General features: G+C 39.6%; 1 protein-coding gene across 3 annotated transcripts in view; it reads right to left on the reverse strand.

The window, feature by feature from the left end:
• SATB2 (SATB homeobox 2) overlaps positions 1-18,332 on the reverse strand; it is a 178,803-nt gene that overhangs the window by 31,135 nt on the left and 129,336 nt on the right. For all 3 annotated transcript variants that reach the window (XM_019635771.1, XM_019635770.1, XM_019635769.1), the window contains 2 exons: positions 17,255-17,410; positions 2,197-2,394 (listed from right to left, as the gene is read on the reverse strand). In XM_019635771.1, the coding sequence (XP_019491316.1) occupies positions 2,197-2,394; positions 17,255-17,410 (354 nt within the window). The remainder of the gene's footprint in view (positions 1-2,196; positions 2,395-17,254; positions 17,411-18,332) is intronic.

Genomic DNA, 18,332 nt, shown 5'->3' on the forward strand with positions numbered 1-18,332 from the left:
TAAATATTGTTATCATGCTCTAGTTCTCACATACTAACAAAAAGGTAATAAAAACTCAAAAATCAATTAGCTGTCTGCTTCTAAGATTTACTTTACTAAAACCAGTCAGATACATGACAAATTATTATATTAAATATCCTCTAGCTACCTAAACATAAAGATGAGAACTGGACAAGAAAATGAAGCGAGGGACGTACAGGAGCCATCATCCGAATGAAGGGAAGTCTTTGGTTATAATGCAAAACAGGTTTCACTATCTTTATCTCAAACGTCTCTAAATTTCCAACTTTAAAATAAAAAAAATAGAATAAAAATGGGATGTTATTAGTGTCAAGAATAAATTAGTTTTTTACTCCTGTTCTATTTCTACTTTGCCTGAGTTGAACTAAGACGGGCCCTGACCAGAAGGTCCAGAGACAGTGGTTCCCTGAAGCTGGGCCTCGGCTTTGAGCTGGTTCAACATAGAAGTTTTAACCAGTTCACACCAACATGAGAAAATCAAGGGTAATGGTGAGTTTTCATATGACTGAATTTCTACAGTTTATAAGATCTTTTGTCTGAGGCTATCTTTTTCATTAATTTGTTATTAAACGATACTTTATTTTATGAAAAATATGCATAATAAATAGGAGCTTCCTTTGAATTTTTTATATAGATTTATTTTCCAAAATAAAAAGTTGGTAAGCCTATATCAGGCCCCTCTTTAATTTTAATTTCTACTACATCTGAAAAGCACTACTCTGTGTGGCTCAGCATGTTGACCTAAATATCTTTAGGGAGGTGCTCTGGTGTTTGGACAAGGCCAGCTAGGAAAGGGCAAGGAGGAGATAGGGGGACAGTGGGTGCTGAAGGGTAAGCCCTGGGGCTCACCTGTGGGGAATGACTCGCCCTGAGCACCAGTTCATGGCCAGGAGAGTGGGCTCTGCCACTGATCAGCCCAGTACCCTTATCACCCACCCATTCTGAGTTCACTGTGGATAGTATAAGAAACTGCTCTAGGTGCTTCTAGCTCTATTAATTCACGTGTCTAATCATTTGGACGATTCACTCTATGACTTTAGAAACTGACCAATGAGAACATGAAAGCATTGACTGAGATGTCAATATGTATTTGGATGAAAAGTGATGCAAGGGACCAATTCATTTCTGGCTCCTCCCCCAGGCATGTGAGGGTGGAGCCAGGGAAAGAAGACAGGAAGCCTCAGGGTAGAGCATTTCACCACGTCCTTCACCACCTCTCCTATGACATGTTGGTCAAGAAACCACGCCCCACACTTCTTTCATTCACCTCATCTTATCTTCCATTCTTCACACACATAAATCACACCTGCCTGCACTCCTGCCTCAATTTCCCTTTTCTTGCTACACAAAAGAAGATTCAGAGACGTTGAAGGGTACTCTTTGGTAGCAGCTGGAATTTGTGGTACTGGGCAGTAGGACAAATCTCATAACCTCCCAAAACAATCTGTGGGCAAAACTCTGAGGGGTGTAACCTTGGAAACCCTAGTTCATAGTTCTTCCTGAAAGTAACTGACTTCAGACTACAGCAAGAGTCAGTAGTTAAACTCAATTACTTTTAGAAAGAAATATTCCTCAATGGTAGCAAAAACTAAGCAAACGAAACATGGAACCCAAATGAAGGTAGATTTCTAAAAGAGAAGAAACCAAAGACAGCAAATACTCATCTTAAAGTTCTAAGAATCTATTACAATTTCTGTCAAAGCTTCAGTGGAGTTCAATGGTATTCTCTGGTTCATGTGGATATTTCTTTCCCTCAGCCCAATCAATATTCCTTGAGGGATTTTGAATCAATTCATTGGCTACTTCTGAGTTTTTTCTTTAGAAAATTGACTGATGGGAACTATGAATTATGTTTTCTGATTGGGACATTTAATTCTGCACAAGTACTCTGGCTTCACAATCCCTCAAGCAAAACGCCCTCAGGGAAGGAGCTGCCTTTGGATTCAACTTCTCATTTTTTCCCTGTGTGAGCATGTGTGTGTACACACGTGTACACACCACACACACACACACACACACACACACACACACACACAGTTCCCACTATGTCCTAAGGGACATGGCACGAGACACCTTCCTATGGGAATGGGTGTGGTGTGCCCCGTGCCCCTTGGACCCTGCACCTTTGCTAGCACAGCCAGCCCTACCCAGACTGGGAGGAGAGGGGACACTGACCTGCACTGGCTCGGGAGGGAGCTGGACCACGTGCTGCATGCGCTCGCTGTGGTGATGCCTCGACTCCTCCTCGTAGATCACATCCCTCTCGTGCTGGGGGAGGTTCAGGAAGCGACGGATGGTGCAGAGGTTCTCCCAGAGAGTGCGGTTTTCTGGGCTGGGGTTCTCCTTCCAGCGAAGCAACTCGCACAGCCAGCCCTAGAGAGAGAGAGAGAGAGAGAGAGAGAGAGAGAAGGTCCCCTGAGTTAAACTGCAGAGTACAGAGCAGCAGAGGGTGGCTTTGCCTGCAGACAAGCGCCATCCCACTTTCTCATATTTTTCCATCAAATTTGTTCCCACCAACCTGGGAAGATACTGAAACAGACTGGCAACTATGAAAACCAACCAATGACCACATAGGTGGTTTACACCAATGCTGGAGAACCTTCACCCTTGTGAATTATCTTGTCAACCTTCCTATCAAATATATTCTTAATTATAGTTCCTTTGTAAAACATACTCAAGCAAGATTACAGTTACCCAGTTCTCAGAAAAAATTAATTTATGTTGGCCTGCTGCAATTTTTTTAATTACCCCATTGGATAGTACTCCATCCCAAGAAAAGAGTGCAGATGAAAAAATATATATTACAGAATGGCAAATTCTAAAGAAGAAAACATGTCTAAATGTAAATAGCACTGAATTCTCTAGGGAGAAAAGAGTCTTACAATTATCAATAATTCCACAAAATAGAAACAACAACCTTAGTTAGAATGAAAACAAAATGTATATTTGCTCCATCTCTGAATGCCTTGGGCTCTAGGCCCTCCTAACCATCACCTTCCCACCACAACCACACCTGCAGGAAGGGAGGTAGTTGGTCAGGTGGGTTCCACCTGCAAATGTCTGCCTCCCAACTCTGGCATCCGGATGTTCCCTTGCTCACAACTGCATGAGAAAGAAAATGTAATGCAAATAATGATGGATTATATGAAAATAATGCAGAGGATGCTGTCAACATCGCTCACTGACTCATGTCAAAATATTTTACCCAGTAGCTCTCTAACACATCATTTCCAAGCTACATTGCTAATTTTAAAAACAAGAACTGTCCCACATCGTGCCTCTTGCATGAGAGTAGGAATTTTTCTCTAAAAGGTGCATAAGTAAACACAAATGACTTTGTTAACTATAAACCCCAAACCTCAGTAAATTTCTATAGCATAACTTGTAAGCCAATGGAAGTTCCTGACACACATTATAAAAACCCCATATAATATCATAAGCCGTTGTTTGTCTAACTCTCCACTGTGTCTTCTGCTTCACCCCAAAAAAGGCAAGATTTGATTATCTCCGCTGCATCAGCCAAGACAGCAACACCAGCTGTTCTCATTGTGCAGCCTCTTCCTCACGGCCTCCATGTTAATAACCTGATCATTCCATTTTCTCCTTCAACTGCCGGCTGCAGCACCGCGAAGAGACAAAAACCCAGGCCCATCTGCAGCAGCTGTAGGCACTGAACTGTGAAGCCACTGGGGATTTATAAACTAATCTGTAACACAACACTGCCTTGTTTTTACAAGTGAGAGGCCACATTTGCTCAGACCTGATCTTTTCTTGCAATAAACTGGGAGCTGGGGAGAGTTAGAGGGTTAGGAAGAATGAAAACAAGATATCTAATCATTTGCTTGGAAATATTTTTCCAAGTATTTTCATAGTGTTGTTTCTTTTTTTTTTTTTTTCCAACTCAATTGAGAGACAGGTAACGGTTGATTTTCAAGGTGTAACACAGATGATGATTGAAGACAAATTTTTTATCCTGACCAGAAAATAAACTGTATTTTTAAAAATCTCCTAGTCCCAAAGTGTTTCCTCTAGGGTTTCTTTGTACAAAGGAAAGAATTCTTGAAATGGAAAATAAGCCATCTGTGGAAAAAATAAGCTTCTATTTCTCTGTCTTTTCACAGATCTGAATAAGTCTCCAACTGAACTCTTTCAAACAGGTATGTTTAACATCTCCCAGGGGATGCTACAGCATGGCGACCAATCATTTCACAGAAAATAAAAACAAAAAACCTACATCTGTTAAAAGATGAAGTTCTGAGATACCCAGACCTTCAGGAGGACAGCACCTGCTGTTCTGCTTGAGGAATGAATTGCATTGTGGGAAGCCACAGCTTGAAAGGACACAGGTGACAGCTGAGTGGTATCTCCACTTACGATACTTGGAATGTCTCACACAACATTCATTGGCACATTTGATTTATATGCACTGTTATAATCTGCACTCATTACAATCACTTAGAACAAACTACAGGCCTCGTTATGGACTGTGTGCTGTCTGCCATCAGTCTTTAAGAAGTGTAGTGCTCAATTTGCCCACTGACATGCAAGGTCCTGACCTTGAAGCTATTAGGGAGCAGATTAGACACAAGTGTGATCATGTGTGCAGACATAAGCAAACCAAATTAATTTCTGGCACAGGGAGGTAGCCAGCAAGACCCCGTTCTTAGGGCACCAGAGAACTTCCTCAAATCCCTGATGGAGCTGAGCTAATAGCATGTTTAAGGGAACCCAGTTTTGAAGATAAAGCACATTCATGGTATTTAGAGGGTTATTAATCTAGTTTCCCCACAAAGTGTTTGCTTGGCTGATCAGATTAAGGGATGGAGCCTTCAACAGCGCACCCCCACCACAGCAGGCCCCAAGAAATCTGTGATACTTCACAGCCTTGGACATATTGCACCATGTGTACCCAGCTGCTTCAATAATTAGCTTATGAATGTATCAGCTGGTTCTGTGATTTTTATAAATAATAACTAACCTACAGAGCAGAAAGATTGTCAAGAGCCTTACACCAGCACAAAACTGCAAGGTGCTCTGACTCTAACTTGCTCTTCTACTAAATGCCTATATTCTCTACTAGTGGAGCTCCCGTAATGCCTTTTACAAATATTTAGTTTGCATTTGAAATGGCCACGTATTTTTGTCAGTTTTCTTCATGGCAGCCATAATTTTCTTTCTCCTCCCTCTGACTCACTGCTCACCCCACCTATTTCATGCTTCCTTCCGGGAATCTATTCTTCCACCTCACTTCCCATCCCACCCTCCATCTTTTTATTCACATGATACTTCCACCAGTCCATTTGGGATGCTTATCTCTGTTTTCACAATAGGTCTCTTATTAGCTTGCTTGGCGGCTAATGAATGTGTGAGAAAGTGCCATGCTGTTGCATGAACACACATGGTGTATAATTGTGAGTGAACCCATCACAGAAGAGATAAAGAGTCCCCACATTGGGATTTTTTTTTCATTTATATAATTTTTGCATGCCATCCAAGAAAGTTTTGCAGTATCAGGCAAAAAAAAAAGTGTAAATGTCAAATAAAACAGTGACAGATGACAGTATTCTCTATTGAATAGCACTGTTTCTGTCATGCATGTTCAATGGGAACTCATGAATTATTAATAAACAAATCTCCTTTTTCTGTTAAAAATCTCAAGTAGGTTTTCTGTTGTTGTTCCCTATGTGTTTTGTGGAGCATTCCAGGAGAATTATTTTCATTTCAGAAATGCTGATACAGAAGTTCATCTGATTTCCAGCCTTGGCCAACTCTGGGAGGGGGCACCATGCACTGTGGGGTACATACCTCTCTGTCATTTCTCTTTTAGGCTGGTTGTAAGTTTTGACCCAAAGTTGGCTGTGTATTCATATAGTCGGTTTAACTTTTTTAGTATGGTAAAACTGAGGCTAAATGAATTACAAGCGTTTGAGCACAGCTAGGAAGCACAGAGAACATTCAACTTGGATCCCTGAGACCTAACTGCTAAGTTCCTGCTCTGATATTAAATAATTGGGTTACCTATGAGCCAGTGGTTACCCTCTTGGAGCTTCTGGAAACTTAACTGTAAAAGGAGGGGTTTACAAAAGATGGTCTTTAAGTTCCCTTCCATGCTCTGTTACCTTGTCATTTGTCAGAAATAGCAGATGACAATTAGCCGTCAAAGTTAAAGTACAAAGAAAAACTACCCCGACCAAATGATCAAGGTCAACATCACCAGTGATGACATATCAACACCATGAATCCTGTGATATGATGCACTGTGAAGGACACAACATATAAGCTGAGGTTGATTTGCCAAAATGCATAACCTCAGTCGAATCATGACAAACCCAAATTGAGAGATGATCGACAAAAAAAAAAAAACCAGTCCTCTTCAAAAATGGCGAGGTCATTTAAAAAAAAAAAAAAGGAAGGAAGGAAGACTAAGGAATGGTCACAGGCTACAGAACAACACTAAGGAGAAATAATAACAAAATGCAATGAGGCTCCTGGATGGGATCCTGGCAAAGAAAATGAATATTAGTGGAAAAACTACTGAAATTAGAGTAAAGTTTTTAGTTTAGTTAATAGCATTGAAACAATGTTAATTTCCTGGTTTTGATAATTGCATTTTGATGATGTAAAGCGTTAATATTAGGGAAAGCTAGGTGAGGGATACATGGAAACTACTATTTTACAACATTTCTGTGAGTCTAAAATTTGTTTAAAATGTTTTTTCACTATAGAGAATACCTGGAACTTCATAGGAAAATATACATGGAGCCTAAGTGTAATGATGCCAAGGAATTTATGATTAAAATTGCTTTACCATCAAAACCTGAATCCAGAGAAGGAATATAATTTTAAAGGCTGCATCCTCATAGTCAATGGTTAAAGAGTTCCCAAGCATTCAGGACATAAGCAAATAATATCTATTAACATCTCATTTTAGCCATCTCGCCAGCCTCTTAAACAAATATATTTCCCTCAGTAGAGAAAACAAGTCTGAGCACCCTTTCCAACTATGCAGGTGAGGCAACACTCACACCAAACAAGATAGTTTGTTTACAATCCACGTGTTCCTGAAAAGTTGCATGTCAATCTAAATTTACAAAGCAAATCATGTGTAAAAGTAGTAGGGATCCTCACTACTTGAAGAAACGTGCCATTATTACTTCTTGGTATATGAATAATATCACCATAGTTTATATTTTAGTAAAGTGGTTGTCTTATTAATTATTTACTTAAGTGAGACAGCTCTAGTTCCCAACTCAAAAGCATTAAAAGAGGCAACAGTAAGAACCACAATTTGCTCCTGTTTTTCCTTCATGGTCTCATCTCCCACCAATTCCCCTACTGACCTTGAGCTTCAGCCGCTGTGAATTACTCTCTGGCCCTGAATACGCTTTGTATAGTCCCATCTCCATGCATGAACTGTGAGGTAAGTACTTTTGTGATTTCTCTTATAGGGTGGTTTTAAGTTTGAACCAAAGGTTGGCTGAATATTCATATAGTCAGTTTAGCTTTTCTAATACGGAAAACCTGAGGTGAAGTGAATTACAAGTGTTTGGGTACAGCTGGTATTCCTCATGATACTCCCTTGGCTGGAATGTCTAATACTCAGCTCTCTGTCCCCCACAAGAAGCTGTACTTCAAAGTTCAGCTGACATAATCTCACCTGATCGCCTATATGAATTGGCTGTTCACTCTTGCATAACCCCAAAGCATTTTGCTTATGCTCTCTCACAATTTTATGATTATCATTGTTATGGGTAGCCATGTCTGCATCCCCATGAAAAGTCACCTTTTTGATGGGAGTGGAGGAAAAAGGTTGGTGTCTTACTCATTTTAGCATTTTCAGAGGAGAGTATGGTTTCTTGCCCATAAAAAAATGCTCAATAAATGATTATTAGATTGAACTGAAATTATTAATGTGCACAGAAATTAACCTAGAGGAATGTTTTACAGCCTCAAATTCAAAGAGTTATATTTGGAGAAGAGCACTATTTTTCAGAAGCAATCCTGTTCTGAGGTTTGTTTTCCCATTTCTAATGCATGGGTATGATTAAAAAAAAATGGGGTGAGCCAATTTACCCCATTATATAAATTTAAACAGTGATAGAGTTCTCACAGAACATTGATTCAGTTTATAATCTTGTACTGAGCACCCATCTACTGTGTGCCATGAAATGTGTTGGTATGTTACATGTATCATTTAATTTCATGATTAATTTTTCCTTAAAAGGTTGAGATCACCAGCAAGGATGTGAGTAATTATGACAATGAAGCTCAGGAAAAACATCATCATAGGAAATATGACATATAAGGTGGACCTTGAAAGGTAAAGATGGGTTTTACCAGATGGGGAAAGGAAGTGATTTGAAACATATTCTAAGTAGAGATAACATTACGAGCAAATGCAGGGAATTATAAAATTATAACATCAGGGGAATAAGAAGCAACTTTGTGGGGTTAAAGTACCGTACAGAAATGGAGGTGGGGGGTCAGATTATAAAGAGTATAATGCAAAGAAATTTCATCTTATTCCTATGGGCCCTGGGAGTTATGGAAGGCTTTTAAATGACACGACAAAATTAACTTTTCTTTCTTTTTTCCTCCCTCCCTCTCCTCCCTCCCTTCCTAACAAAAAGTTTTTAGAGGAAACACTATGATAAAGTCAAGAACACCATGGACCTACAATGGCCTGGTAGCAGTAAAGTACCTACTTCATAAACATCATCCTCTAGGAGTTTTCATTCTAAAAAAAAATGACATCTATCATAAGCACCAAACTATATCAACCATTTTTTAAAAATCTGTTCTCATCATTTTAACCATTTTTTCCTCTGTGTGTGTGTGTGTGTGTGTTGTTGTTGTTGTTGTTGTTGTTGTTGTTCATATGAGAGTAATTTAAAGCTCTCCTGAATTAAAATGGAGGGAAGGCAATGTCTATTTCATTTATAAAAATTTTTAAAGTTTAAAAATTTCAAGTAGTCAATAAATGAGTTACATATATTCCAAAATACATACCAAAGGCTGAGAATTTTCAAATGACCAATGAGGTCTTTCACAAAACCATAATACATACCAGTGTTTGGTTTTCAATCCTAGCTCCAAAACTTAGGTTTAAGTGATGGGGGAGGGGAGGCAAATAGGAAGAGTGGGGCTCCTGTCCGTGGTACTGAAATGTTGCTGTGTACTAAGTTATTTCCTTTCCTACCCTAAGGCACTAGTCATGACTCCAACTTCCCCATGTTTTTTTCACTAAAAAAAAAAAATTTAAATTCTATGTTTGTGACAAATTGCCTAGTTTTATAATATTTCAGAACAAGCACAAACCAGGACTTCCTCAGCAACAAACATAGGTTCACAGCCTGCTCCGATTTCCAACAAAAAAGACAGAGTAAAAGACTGTTCCTGTTAAGTAGGGCTGTACTCGCCTTGAACGCAGGGCCTTGTCACAGTCATTACTGTTCCCCCAACGTGTCTAACACAAAGCTGATGAGTGAATTCAATCTACAAATAGTAAATAGCCCCCACTCCCTTTGCCCCTCTAGGAACTCCAATGAATGAATAAGTCGGCAAATGAACAGTTCTTCAGGAGAATGACTCAAGGCTTCTTGCAACAGAAATGTAAAAGGCCATTTGCTCACCCACATCTTCAATAGAGAAAATGTCAGCATATGTAACCAAAAGGAAATGTTTTCTGAGTGTCTCAAAAGAAAATTCATATTATTAATCACAGGCAGCTCGTTTTCTAAATGGAAGCACATGAAGTCCCCAAACAAACTTTTGTAACTGTGAAAGGATTTCTCTTCAGCTGGTTGAGACTCTTCTGAAGTGTGAAATGAGCCAGATAATATTCAGCTCTTGTTTCTTAGTCACCAAACTCTCTTTTCATGAATCCAATAAGTGTCTATTAAAATAAATAACCCCCTTAATGATTCAAGATAACCTAATCAAGAAAACTGAAACGGATAGAAGGCTAACTGCAAGGGAGACTTAGCCAGAGCTTCAGTGAATCCCTGACGAGGAGGTCATCTAAACCCGAAAAAAGATTCGTGCTGAGCATTTGGTTACAGTTCAAGGTTAATTATTTTATACCTTGAATGTGGTAAGTAAAAATGATCTGCTTCTTTTTTTTTATTTTTCAAAATTGTACACTAAGTTCCCAACTGTATTTTCACGGGGACCAATTTTCAGCTGTCCCTGGGCCTGTCTCTCACATTTCTATGGATGTGTTTGTAAAGATTGAATCTGTAATTGAGAGTAATGAAAATTTTATTTCAGAACAACTCCTTAACCTCTGTTATAAGAGGGCTCAAATCAAGAGGGATTTCATAAAATCCTGTTGCCTTCCTTCCCATAGATATATGGGATACACATAGCTATCTAATAGTATGGAAATTTGATGTGGCTTTCTATAAACATGTATACACATACATACATGCATATATGGGAACAATGCACCTGAAAAAGCTGTCCATATTTGTCAAAAAGATGAATCTAGAACCTTATATACTTTTCCACTTAAATACTAGAAAGATATTAACAACAAAATGTACTAGGCTAAAATACCAAGCAGAAAACAACTGAAATATTTCCAGTCCCTGGAAATAGGAAACTTTAGGTCCAAATTCCAGCCTACCTATGACACAATACTATCCATTGTGCAAACTGCCTCAAAAACTTATAAAAGCTGGGGGGAAAAACAAACACAGCAGAAAACTAGGAATGATACTTTTTTGAAAGATCAAGGCTGGGACTAGGATGAGGCAAGCAAGCCACGGGTCACAAAATATAAGGAGTGTGGTTCTGAAAGTGTGTGCTTCCTCGTATTTTGCATCTTAAGACCTCGCTTGCCTCACCCCAGTCTTGGCCCTGCAAAGGGTGATGATTAAACAAAGTGGTTGGAAACACTCATAGGCACCAACATTCTCCAACTGTAAAAATCCTGCTTTAACTCGAGGTCCTCCTCTCCAAAAGGCTGGGAGAGCTCCGAGAGGTGGCTTTAATACGCCAGCCTGATTTGCTTCAAAGTAACATTCAAGTTTCCAAAGGTGCCAGGTCATAAATAGGCAAAACAATACAATTCAAGGTTTCTGCAGTAGATAAAGGTGTGCTTAAAACCAGTACATAAACTTTCGTAATGAGTAAAGGTATCAGACATTTTCTAAGACCTGCATATGAACTCTGTGGTTAATCTTTGTTGATATCTAATTAAGGGCTCCCATTAAAGCCAGCTTTAGGGCATAAAACCTTAACATAACTAATTGTGAGTGTGGTACAAAGAACCCAATTCCTCACTATAAGGCTAATATAAAAACCAAGGCCTTGAGGGAATTTCTGCTGATAATCTCTCACTAGAATCTAATCCTTTAAGACTATGCTGAGAGAGAAAGGAAGAGAAGGAAGGGCTCAACTTGACAGGTAAACGTCACTGTGTTGACTGCCTACTTAGTTTAGCTTTGGGGAATGTTGAGCAATCTAATTTCTTCACTACTTAGCATATTAATTTTTTTGAATGGTAATTATCATGCAAATATATTAATTTTTTAAATCTGGTGAATTTGGTGAATGGCCCTGAAGCCATAGTATACATGACCCAGTTGACAAGAGTAGAAACTCCTCCTTGATAGGCAAAATGACTGTGTTCCAAAGAAACCTGCCCAGAACAAAGGGGCAGCTACTCAGGCAAGCTGCATGCCTCTTTTTAGCCTGCCTTACATGCTGAATCCAAGATGGCAAAAGCAAAATCATTAGGAGTAAGACGGAGGCCCCAACTCATTTTCAGTGGAGCATCACATGGCCAGTACTTCCTGTCATTTTTTTTACACCAGGGAGATGGGGCAGCCAAAGATCTACTTCCAATAGCCTCAGCTATCTATCCCAGCCCCAATACAGCCATCTCCATAAAGGAAACTTAAAAATATAAGACAGATGTCAAACCACTTTTGTGCAAAGTGGAAAACCTTCGATCCTTGTACAATATTTTCTAAAGGCTAAAAAATTAAATAATGAGACTAAAGATAATGTTTTACACTTTGCAAATTTACTCTCCTACATGAGAAGTTGGCCTTAAAAGAATTTTGTTTTAGCTTGTCTTGTAATTATGTGTTGTACAGTATGATCTCAATTAGGATATAAATACACATGTGTGCACCCATATACACACATACACATTAGAAGGAAATGTGTATAAAATGTTAATAATAACCATCTCTGGGTTGTGGAATTATGGGTGATTCACGTTTTCACATTTATACTTTTCTTCATTTTCTGAATTTTCTAAAGTAAGAATGTTATTACGGAATCATAAAAGAGAAGTTATTTCTTTTTAAAAAATACAAGAACTAAATTGTGCCTTGGGCATTTTTAAGAAAAGATGCAAAGGCAACGACTAATATCATAACTCACAACTAAATGAGAGAATATGTTAGCATGTATACAGAATGGATATAAACTTCCACAGTGAAGAGCAATAAAAGAAAACAAACCAAGTAATATATCCATTATTTTTCTTTATGTAAAGTTATCTGTCTTTACTTTTTCTTTTTTGAAAGGACCTACCACAGAGACCTGTATATTTTAAATTCATTTAGCCTGTTAAGCAAATTAGATCATCTGTAAAAAGAGATTTTATGATAAAGCTGTCCATAAAATCTGAGCTTATAATCTATATCTAAAGCATAAGTAGCCTTCTACTTAAGAACTCAATTTGTTAAGTCAGTAGGTGAAAACAAGGAATACAGTTGTTTTTGTTTGTTTGTTTGTTTAAAACACAGCAATAAGAAATAAAGGTCAATACACGGAATCTACTTGATACTAACGATGTATGTGAAGCAGAGCACATACTGAAACCCAGTCATCATGGAGCACACAAATTCCGTTTCAGAATTCTGTACTGGAGGCCAGAAATTCATCTTCCCCGGCTGCAGGAGGATCACAATTGTGCCCCCTCTCTCACTTCTGTACATAGCAGGAGTAAGGACTTTCCTATCCCTGATCCTAGTGGTAGCTCCTAGAGCTTGTGGACCTAGGAAAGTGTGTGTGGCCAGGAGGGTAACTCCAGGATTAGCAGAGGTCTTTAAATATTGGTGGAGATGAGGACATCCTTATGTCATCTCTTCTAACATCCCTATGGGTCCCTATTTACTCCCAGGTCACTCCTTTCTTTTATCCCAGCAGCCTCTGGAGTTGGCCCTTTTATTAACACCATCTGAAGCGAGTTGTCTATTTCTCCTTTATGTGGTGACTAAGCTTTTTTCTACCTTCCTAATATACTGGGTTGCCAGAAAAGTCATGATGCACTTTTGCAACGAAAAACAGGAAAAATACGTCATGACTTTTCCGACAACCCAATAGAAAGCAAGCAACCACTACCCACCCACCCCCCAAAAGCAAACCCAGTGCCCTTCTGAAGTTTTTGTTCATGTTTGTTTTTATTTTTTAATGGAGGCAAGGGAGAACAGAGATTAAAATAAGCCCTTTCACATCCGTCTACCCAAACCTAGTAGGAAAAAACAGTCACATATGTGGAGTTGAGTCTTTGGGTATACAAATAATAAAGGACTCATTCTCCTTTCAAAAGGAAACCAACTTCAGATCATCCTCAACATTCTATGAGCAGAGCTACCATACACTATAAAAAAACGAGAAAAGGGCGGGACATGAGATAAACAGTGAATTAGTGTCCAGGGAAAGGGGTAGCTATGTCAAGGGGAAGGAAGAACTGTGGCTGAAGAAGCCGTTACAAAGCACATGGCCAGGCCTGGAAGATTGCAGAGAGCGAGCCCACTGCTTACTGGGCTTCCTCCCTCTGGATTTCCACTTCCCAGATCGCATGTGATGGAGCTGCAACTGGGGAGGAAGGCGGAAAGCAACCCTACAGAGTGTAAACAGGGAAGGGAGGTTATAAAAAGCTATCGAGGGACAAGGAGTTCCTGCGGCCACTGGGACTGCACCCTGGGGTGTTCATTCCCTGGTGGACCTTTGTATTTAAGGGTCATACTGAAGTTATGCAGAAAATGTCCTGTATGCCTTTACATTAAGGACCCCCACTCCTAGTTCACAGACAACAATCACTGAGCCTAGTGCATCCTATCCCAGGAAGACCAACAATCTGAATATTCTGCAGAAAGAATCCTCAGAATACACATACATACACACACACATACTCACACACACCCCTAAACTTTGTCCTAAATTGAAAACAAAGGAAAAGTGAAAGGTAAAATGTTCATCAGTATAACTTTCCCTCTTATGTTTTTCTTCTGCTTTTCCATCTTTGACTCTTCTTCCAAGAAGAAAGGGGCAGGTCAGATAGGGGACAGTAGAGGGAACTGGGTAACAGACTGACCATGCATAACAAAGGAGCTGGAGCTGACCTGAAGGAAGAGGTGGTCTACGATGCATGCTGACGACCCTACAGACGCATGCTTATGTAACCCGCTAAGGAAACACAAACACACTTCCCAGGACCACGTGCAAAACTGCCAAAGTTGGTCATTGTTTCAACTCCTTTCTGAACCCCTCCTCCCATTGTGTCCCTAAACACTTACAGCCATCAAGGACCATCTTGGTGAATCACCTCTTATCTCTCTAAAATGTTTCTTTTTCCTACTTTTCATTCAAAGCTTGCCTAACACACAGGCAGTGTTAGGTACTATTCTTACTAGCTGATGACAGCAATGGAGACCAAGGAGTGGCTGAGGTTTAACAGAGGGTTCATTTCTATTTTAAATGGAAGGGAGGGCAGGTAATGTATATTTGAACCAAGCCTTCAAGGTTCCAAGTCTACAGTTCACAAGAGTTCCTAATTAAAGGTTCTCTTGATTTCACCTCCAAGACAATGGAGAGCCCTTGCTATTTACCTGCCTCCTCAGTCACTCCAAGAACTTCTGAGCCCTCCAAAGAAACACAACAGAGGGAGGAAAGGAAATGCAGGAGAGGAGGGGAACCACTTTCCTCTCTCTGTCCTCACAATCCAATGAAGAGGGTGTGGCGACTTCCCACTGCAGCTTGGAGAGGACAAGCACTTCGGCCAAAGTCCCACTATTAGTCATGTACATACACCCTATGAATGAGCACCAAATACATGTGCAAGGTTGCAGATCGTGCAACTGATTTCATGAAATATGCTTTTCATGAAGCGAATGTCGGTACTTATAAAATGGAGTGAATAATTTAGGTAAAATTGCCTTTGATACTGTCAGTTAAGTTCATTTTGTTTGGCAGGACCATTTTTAAAAAACCTTGCACCTGATTTGCCAATCCCGTCAGCTATTTACAATAAAGTTCCCATTCATAAATAAGAATGGGACCATTGTTCCAAAGAAAAAAAGAAAAAACTTCAAAGAACCTTATTCATACCTAGGCGCAATCACATCCTTCAACATGTAAATCCCCAGTACTACATTTCCCTCCGGATTCTACAAAATCAGGGCAACTAAATTCTTCAGGAGGCATCAAAAATTTGGAGAGCTAAACTTGGGCCAGCTGGCAAGCACAACTTTCAATCAACCACCTGAATTGTTTTTGGAGGCTGGAGGCATCACTATTTCCAGAAGCCACGGTGCCAAGTAAATAGGAAGATTACAGGCATTTTGAATCAAATTCTGACTGTGGTCTTCAGTTTTTCTTGAAAGCGTCTTATTAAAAAAGGACTGAGTGAAACTTTGATATTTACATCAAATCACAACTAAGGGGCAGGTTTGCAAAATCAATTGTGTAGCTTTTATACTCACTGCACATTTACCACATATGTCCTTTATTACACAGTGGAAAACCATTAAATGCACAGTAGTTTTGCCAAGTGGCATTATGCATTTAACAGCTTTATTCGTTTAACAGCTCCAACTCTCATTATATTCTGCCATGTGCTACATGGGATTTTATGCATTTAACAGTTTAGGAAGGCTCCATGGTGTTTTCTTTTCATGTATTTCAGGCAATGGTTGGACATCATAGCTTAGCAAACTGCATTTCAATGATTTCATTGATGAGCAATAATAAGAATAATCTGGAAAAATTACTACATTGAAATCGAAAAGGGAAACGAATACTTCAACCCTCTTCAAAGTTCCTTGATATTCTACTCCTTTCCCTTTATTAACATCTGAAAAATAACTTAAGTCAGGTTACTGCCAAACTACAGATAAGGAAGGCTAATCCCAAAACCATATAATTAGTCTAAATATAGCATTTAACTATATATCATTTTTAAAACTTAATTTTTATTGGAAACCTTCTTGCTTAATAGAAATACAATACCCAATAACTGCCTTTCTTTATGGCATACAACAGAAGACCTGTTGGGGAGATGGTGGGCCTTTTTACCACTGACATATGTAGGGATGAAAACATTTGTCAGGAGAGGCCACAGAGGAAATCAAGCTCAGAATCCAAGGACTCTGAAAATTATGCTTCGACAAACTTTTGTTTCCTCCACCCTGTATTAGGTAATTGTTCCTCTCAGGGATAAATAAGTAGTAGGCACCTCAACCTAACCCATTCTGGAATGGGGTGGTAGTTGTCTCTTTAAAGGAATTGAAACAGAGAGTAGATCCCATCAACTGTTGCTGCTTTCAGAAATAAAAAACCTAAGCATCTGTCTACCCTTTTCCCTGGAGCATTCCATTCCCCACAATCCCAGCACACTGAAAAACTGCACTGGATAAGCTTCTGTGTTTTTCTATTAAAGATTTTTAGCACTCACTCTGGACTCCCCCACGTGTGTTTTCTCCTGGAAAAACAAAGGTATTCTATACATAAAAGAAACACCTGACATCACAAGGTGTCTCTGGGGCCGGGGAAAAGTAGTTATTATAACAAAGTCAGCCATTCCCCTGGTGGGAATAAGAGAGGCGATGAGACCTGGCCAAAACGTGATGTCAGAAAGATGCCGTTTCATAAATACTAAGTTTTACGCAAATACCAAAAAAAGTAAAAATAAAAAGAGAGAGAAAGAATACACGGTAGTGTTTAGAATTAGGAGACAAATCATTCAAGGCTGATTTTTTTTTTTCAAAACAATTCTTTAAAAGAAAAAAAAAAAGTCTGGGTTTTGAATTAGTCTCTATTCTGAACTCCAGTGGGAATAAAGGCAAACCACAGAGCAAAAGGCAGAACACGACAGGTTCCCTAGGGATTATTATTGTTATTATTATTATGGGAACAGATGTATTTTTATTGGTGGGAGGAGGAGAACGGTCTAATTCCAGCTCTTGCTTTTGCTCTTTTAAAAACCACTCACCTGACTTTTATTTGCAGCCACTTTGGCAAACAGGGCTTGAGACACCTTGGCCCTTTTCATCTCCTGTTGGATCTCGTCATAAATGGCAGCTGTGATGTTGACGTTGGCGCCGTCCACCTTAATGGGGAGGTCTGTTGTCGGTGTCGAGGTTTTGGCCTACCAAGAGACCATGAAAATAATAATTTAAAAAGTGCTGCATTCAGCCCAGCCATCTGTGCAGAAATTGTCAAAGGATTTCAGTCAGCTGATGCCAAAGTGCATTAGCTACAGAGGGACACTTCCTGTCCATTATTCTAATCAGGTTAATTGTGATTGGAAATAATTGCAGTGCATTCCTATAGGACACGCAGAGTCCTGTAAACCCTGTTCCTTCTCTCACAGCGTCCTACACAGTTCATAGGTAGGATGGCTACCCTGTAACTATAAGCCGTCACCTCATTGCAAAACAAGCATGCAGAACACACACACCTTGGAGGAAGAGCCAATTCTTCCAGAAAAAAAATGAGTAAATGGGTAGAGGTCTCTAAATAATAAATTATTACTCGATTTAATGCACTCCCCTGAGTCTCTCTCATTCTTTATTAAAGCTTTACGTATGTCATTCGAGTACGTATGGTTTCCCATCATTATCATCATTATGCTACCCAGATAGTCACCTAATTTCACCTAGGAAATCAGTGGGAATGAAACAAAATTTCATTTCATAAACTTAGGCTTCAGAATGCCTTTGCCGTGCCGTTTTCATTTTCTTAAACTCATATTGTGGCTTTATGTATTCTGCCGTGCTCATTTTAATTGAATGATTTCCTATCAGCTCCAGAGGCAAGTGAAGGACAATATGGAAGGTGTCTGTACTTCCTGGGGTTAGGATAACCCTAAAACGTTTGAATCTACTTGATCCAAAAGACTGACAGAGCATTTGCTCTGGTGTGTAATGGGAGGAGGCTGGGCAGCCTTCTCAGGAGACCTGGCAGCAGGACTCGGGGAAAACTGTCCCAATCCTTGGGTTCCTGAGCAGAGCCAGATGAACTGGTCTAAACTGGGGGTGTGCACACTTGCGCGTACGCGCGCGCGCGCG

This window comes from Hipposideros armiger, unplaced genomic scaffold (genome assembly GCF_001890085.2).
Source record: "Hipposideros armiger isolate ML-2016 unplaced genomic scaffold, ASM189008v1 scaffold_23, whole genome shotgun sequence".
In the NCBI taxonomy this organism is placed as follows: Eukaryota; Metazoa; Chordata; class Mammalia; order Chiroptera; family Hipposideridae; genus Hipposideros; species Hipposideros armiger.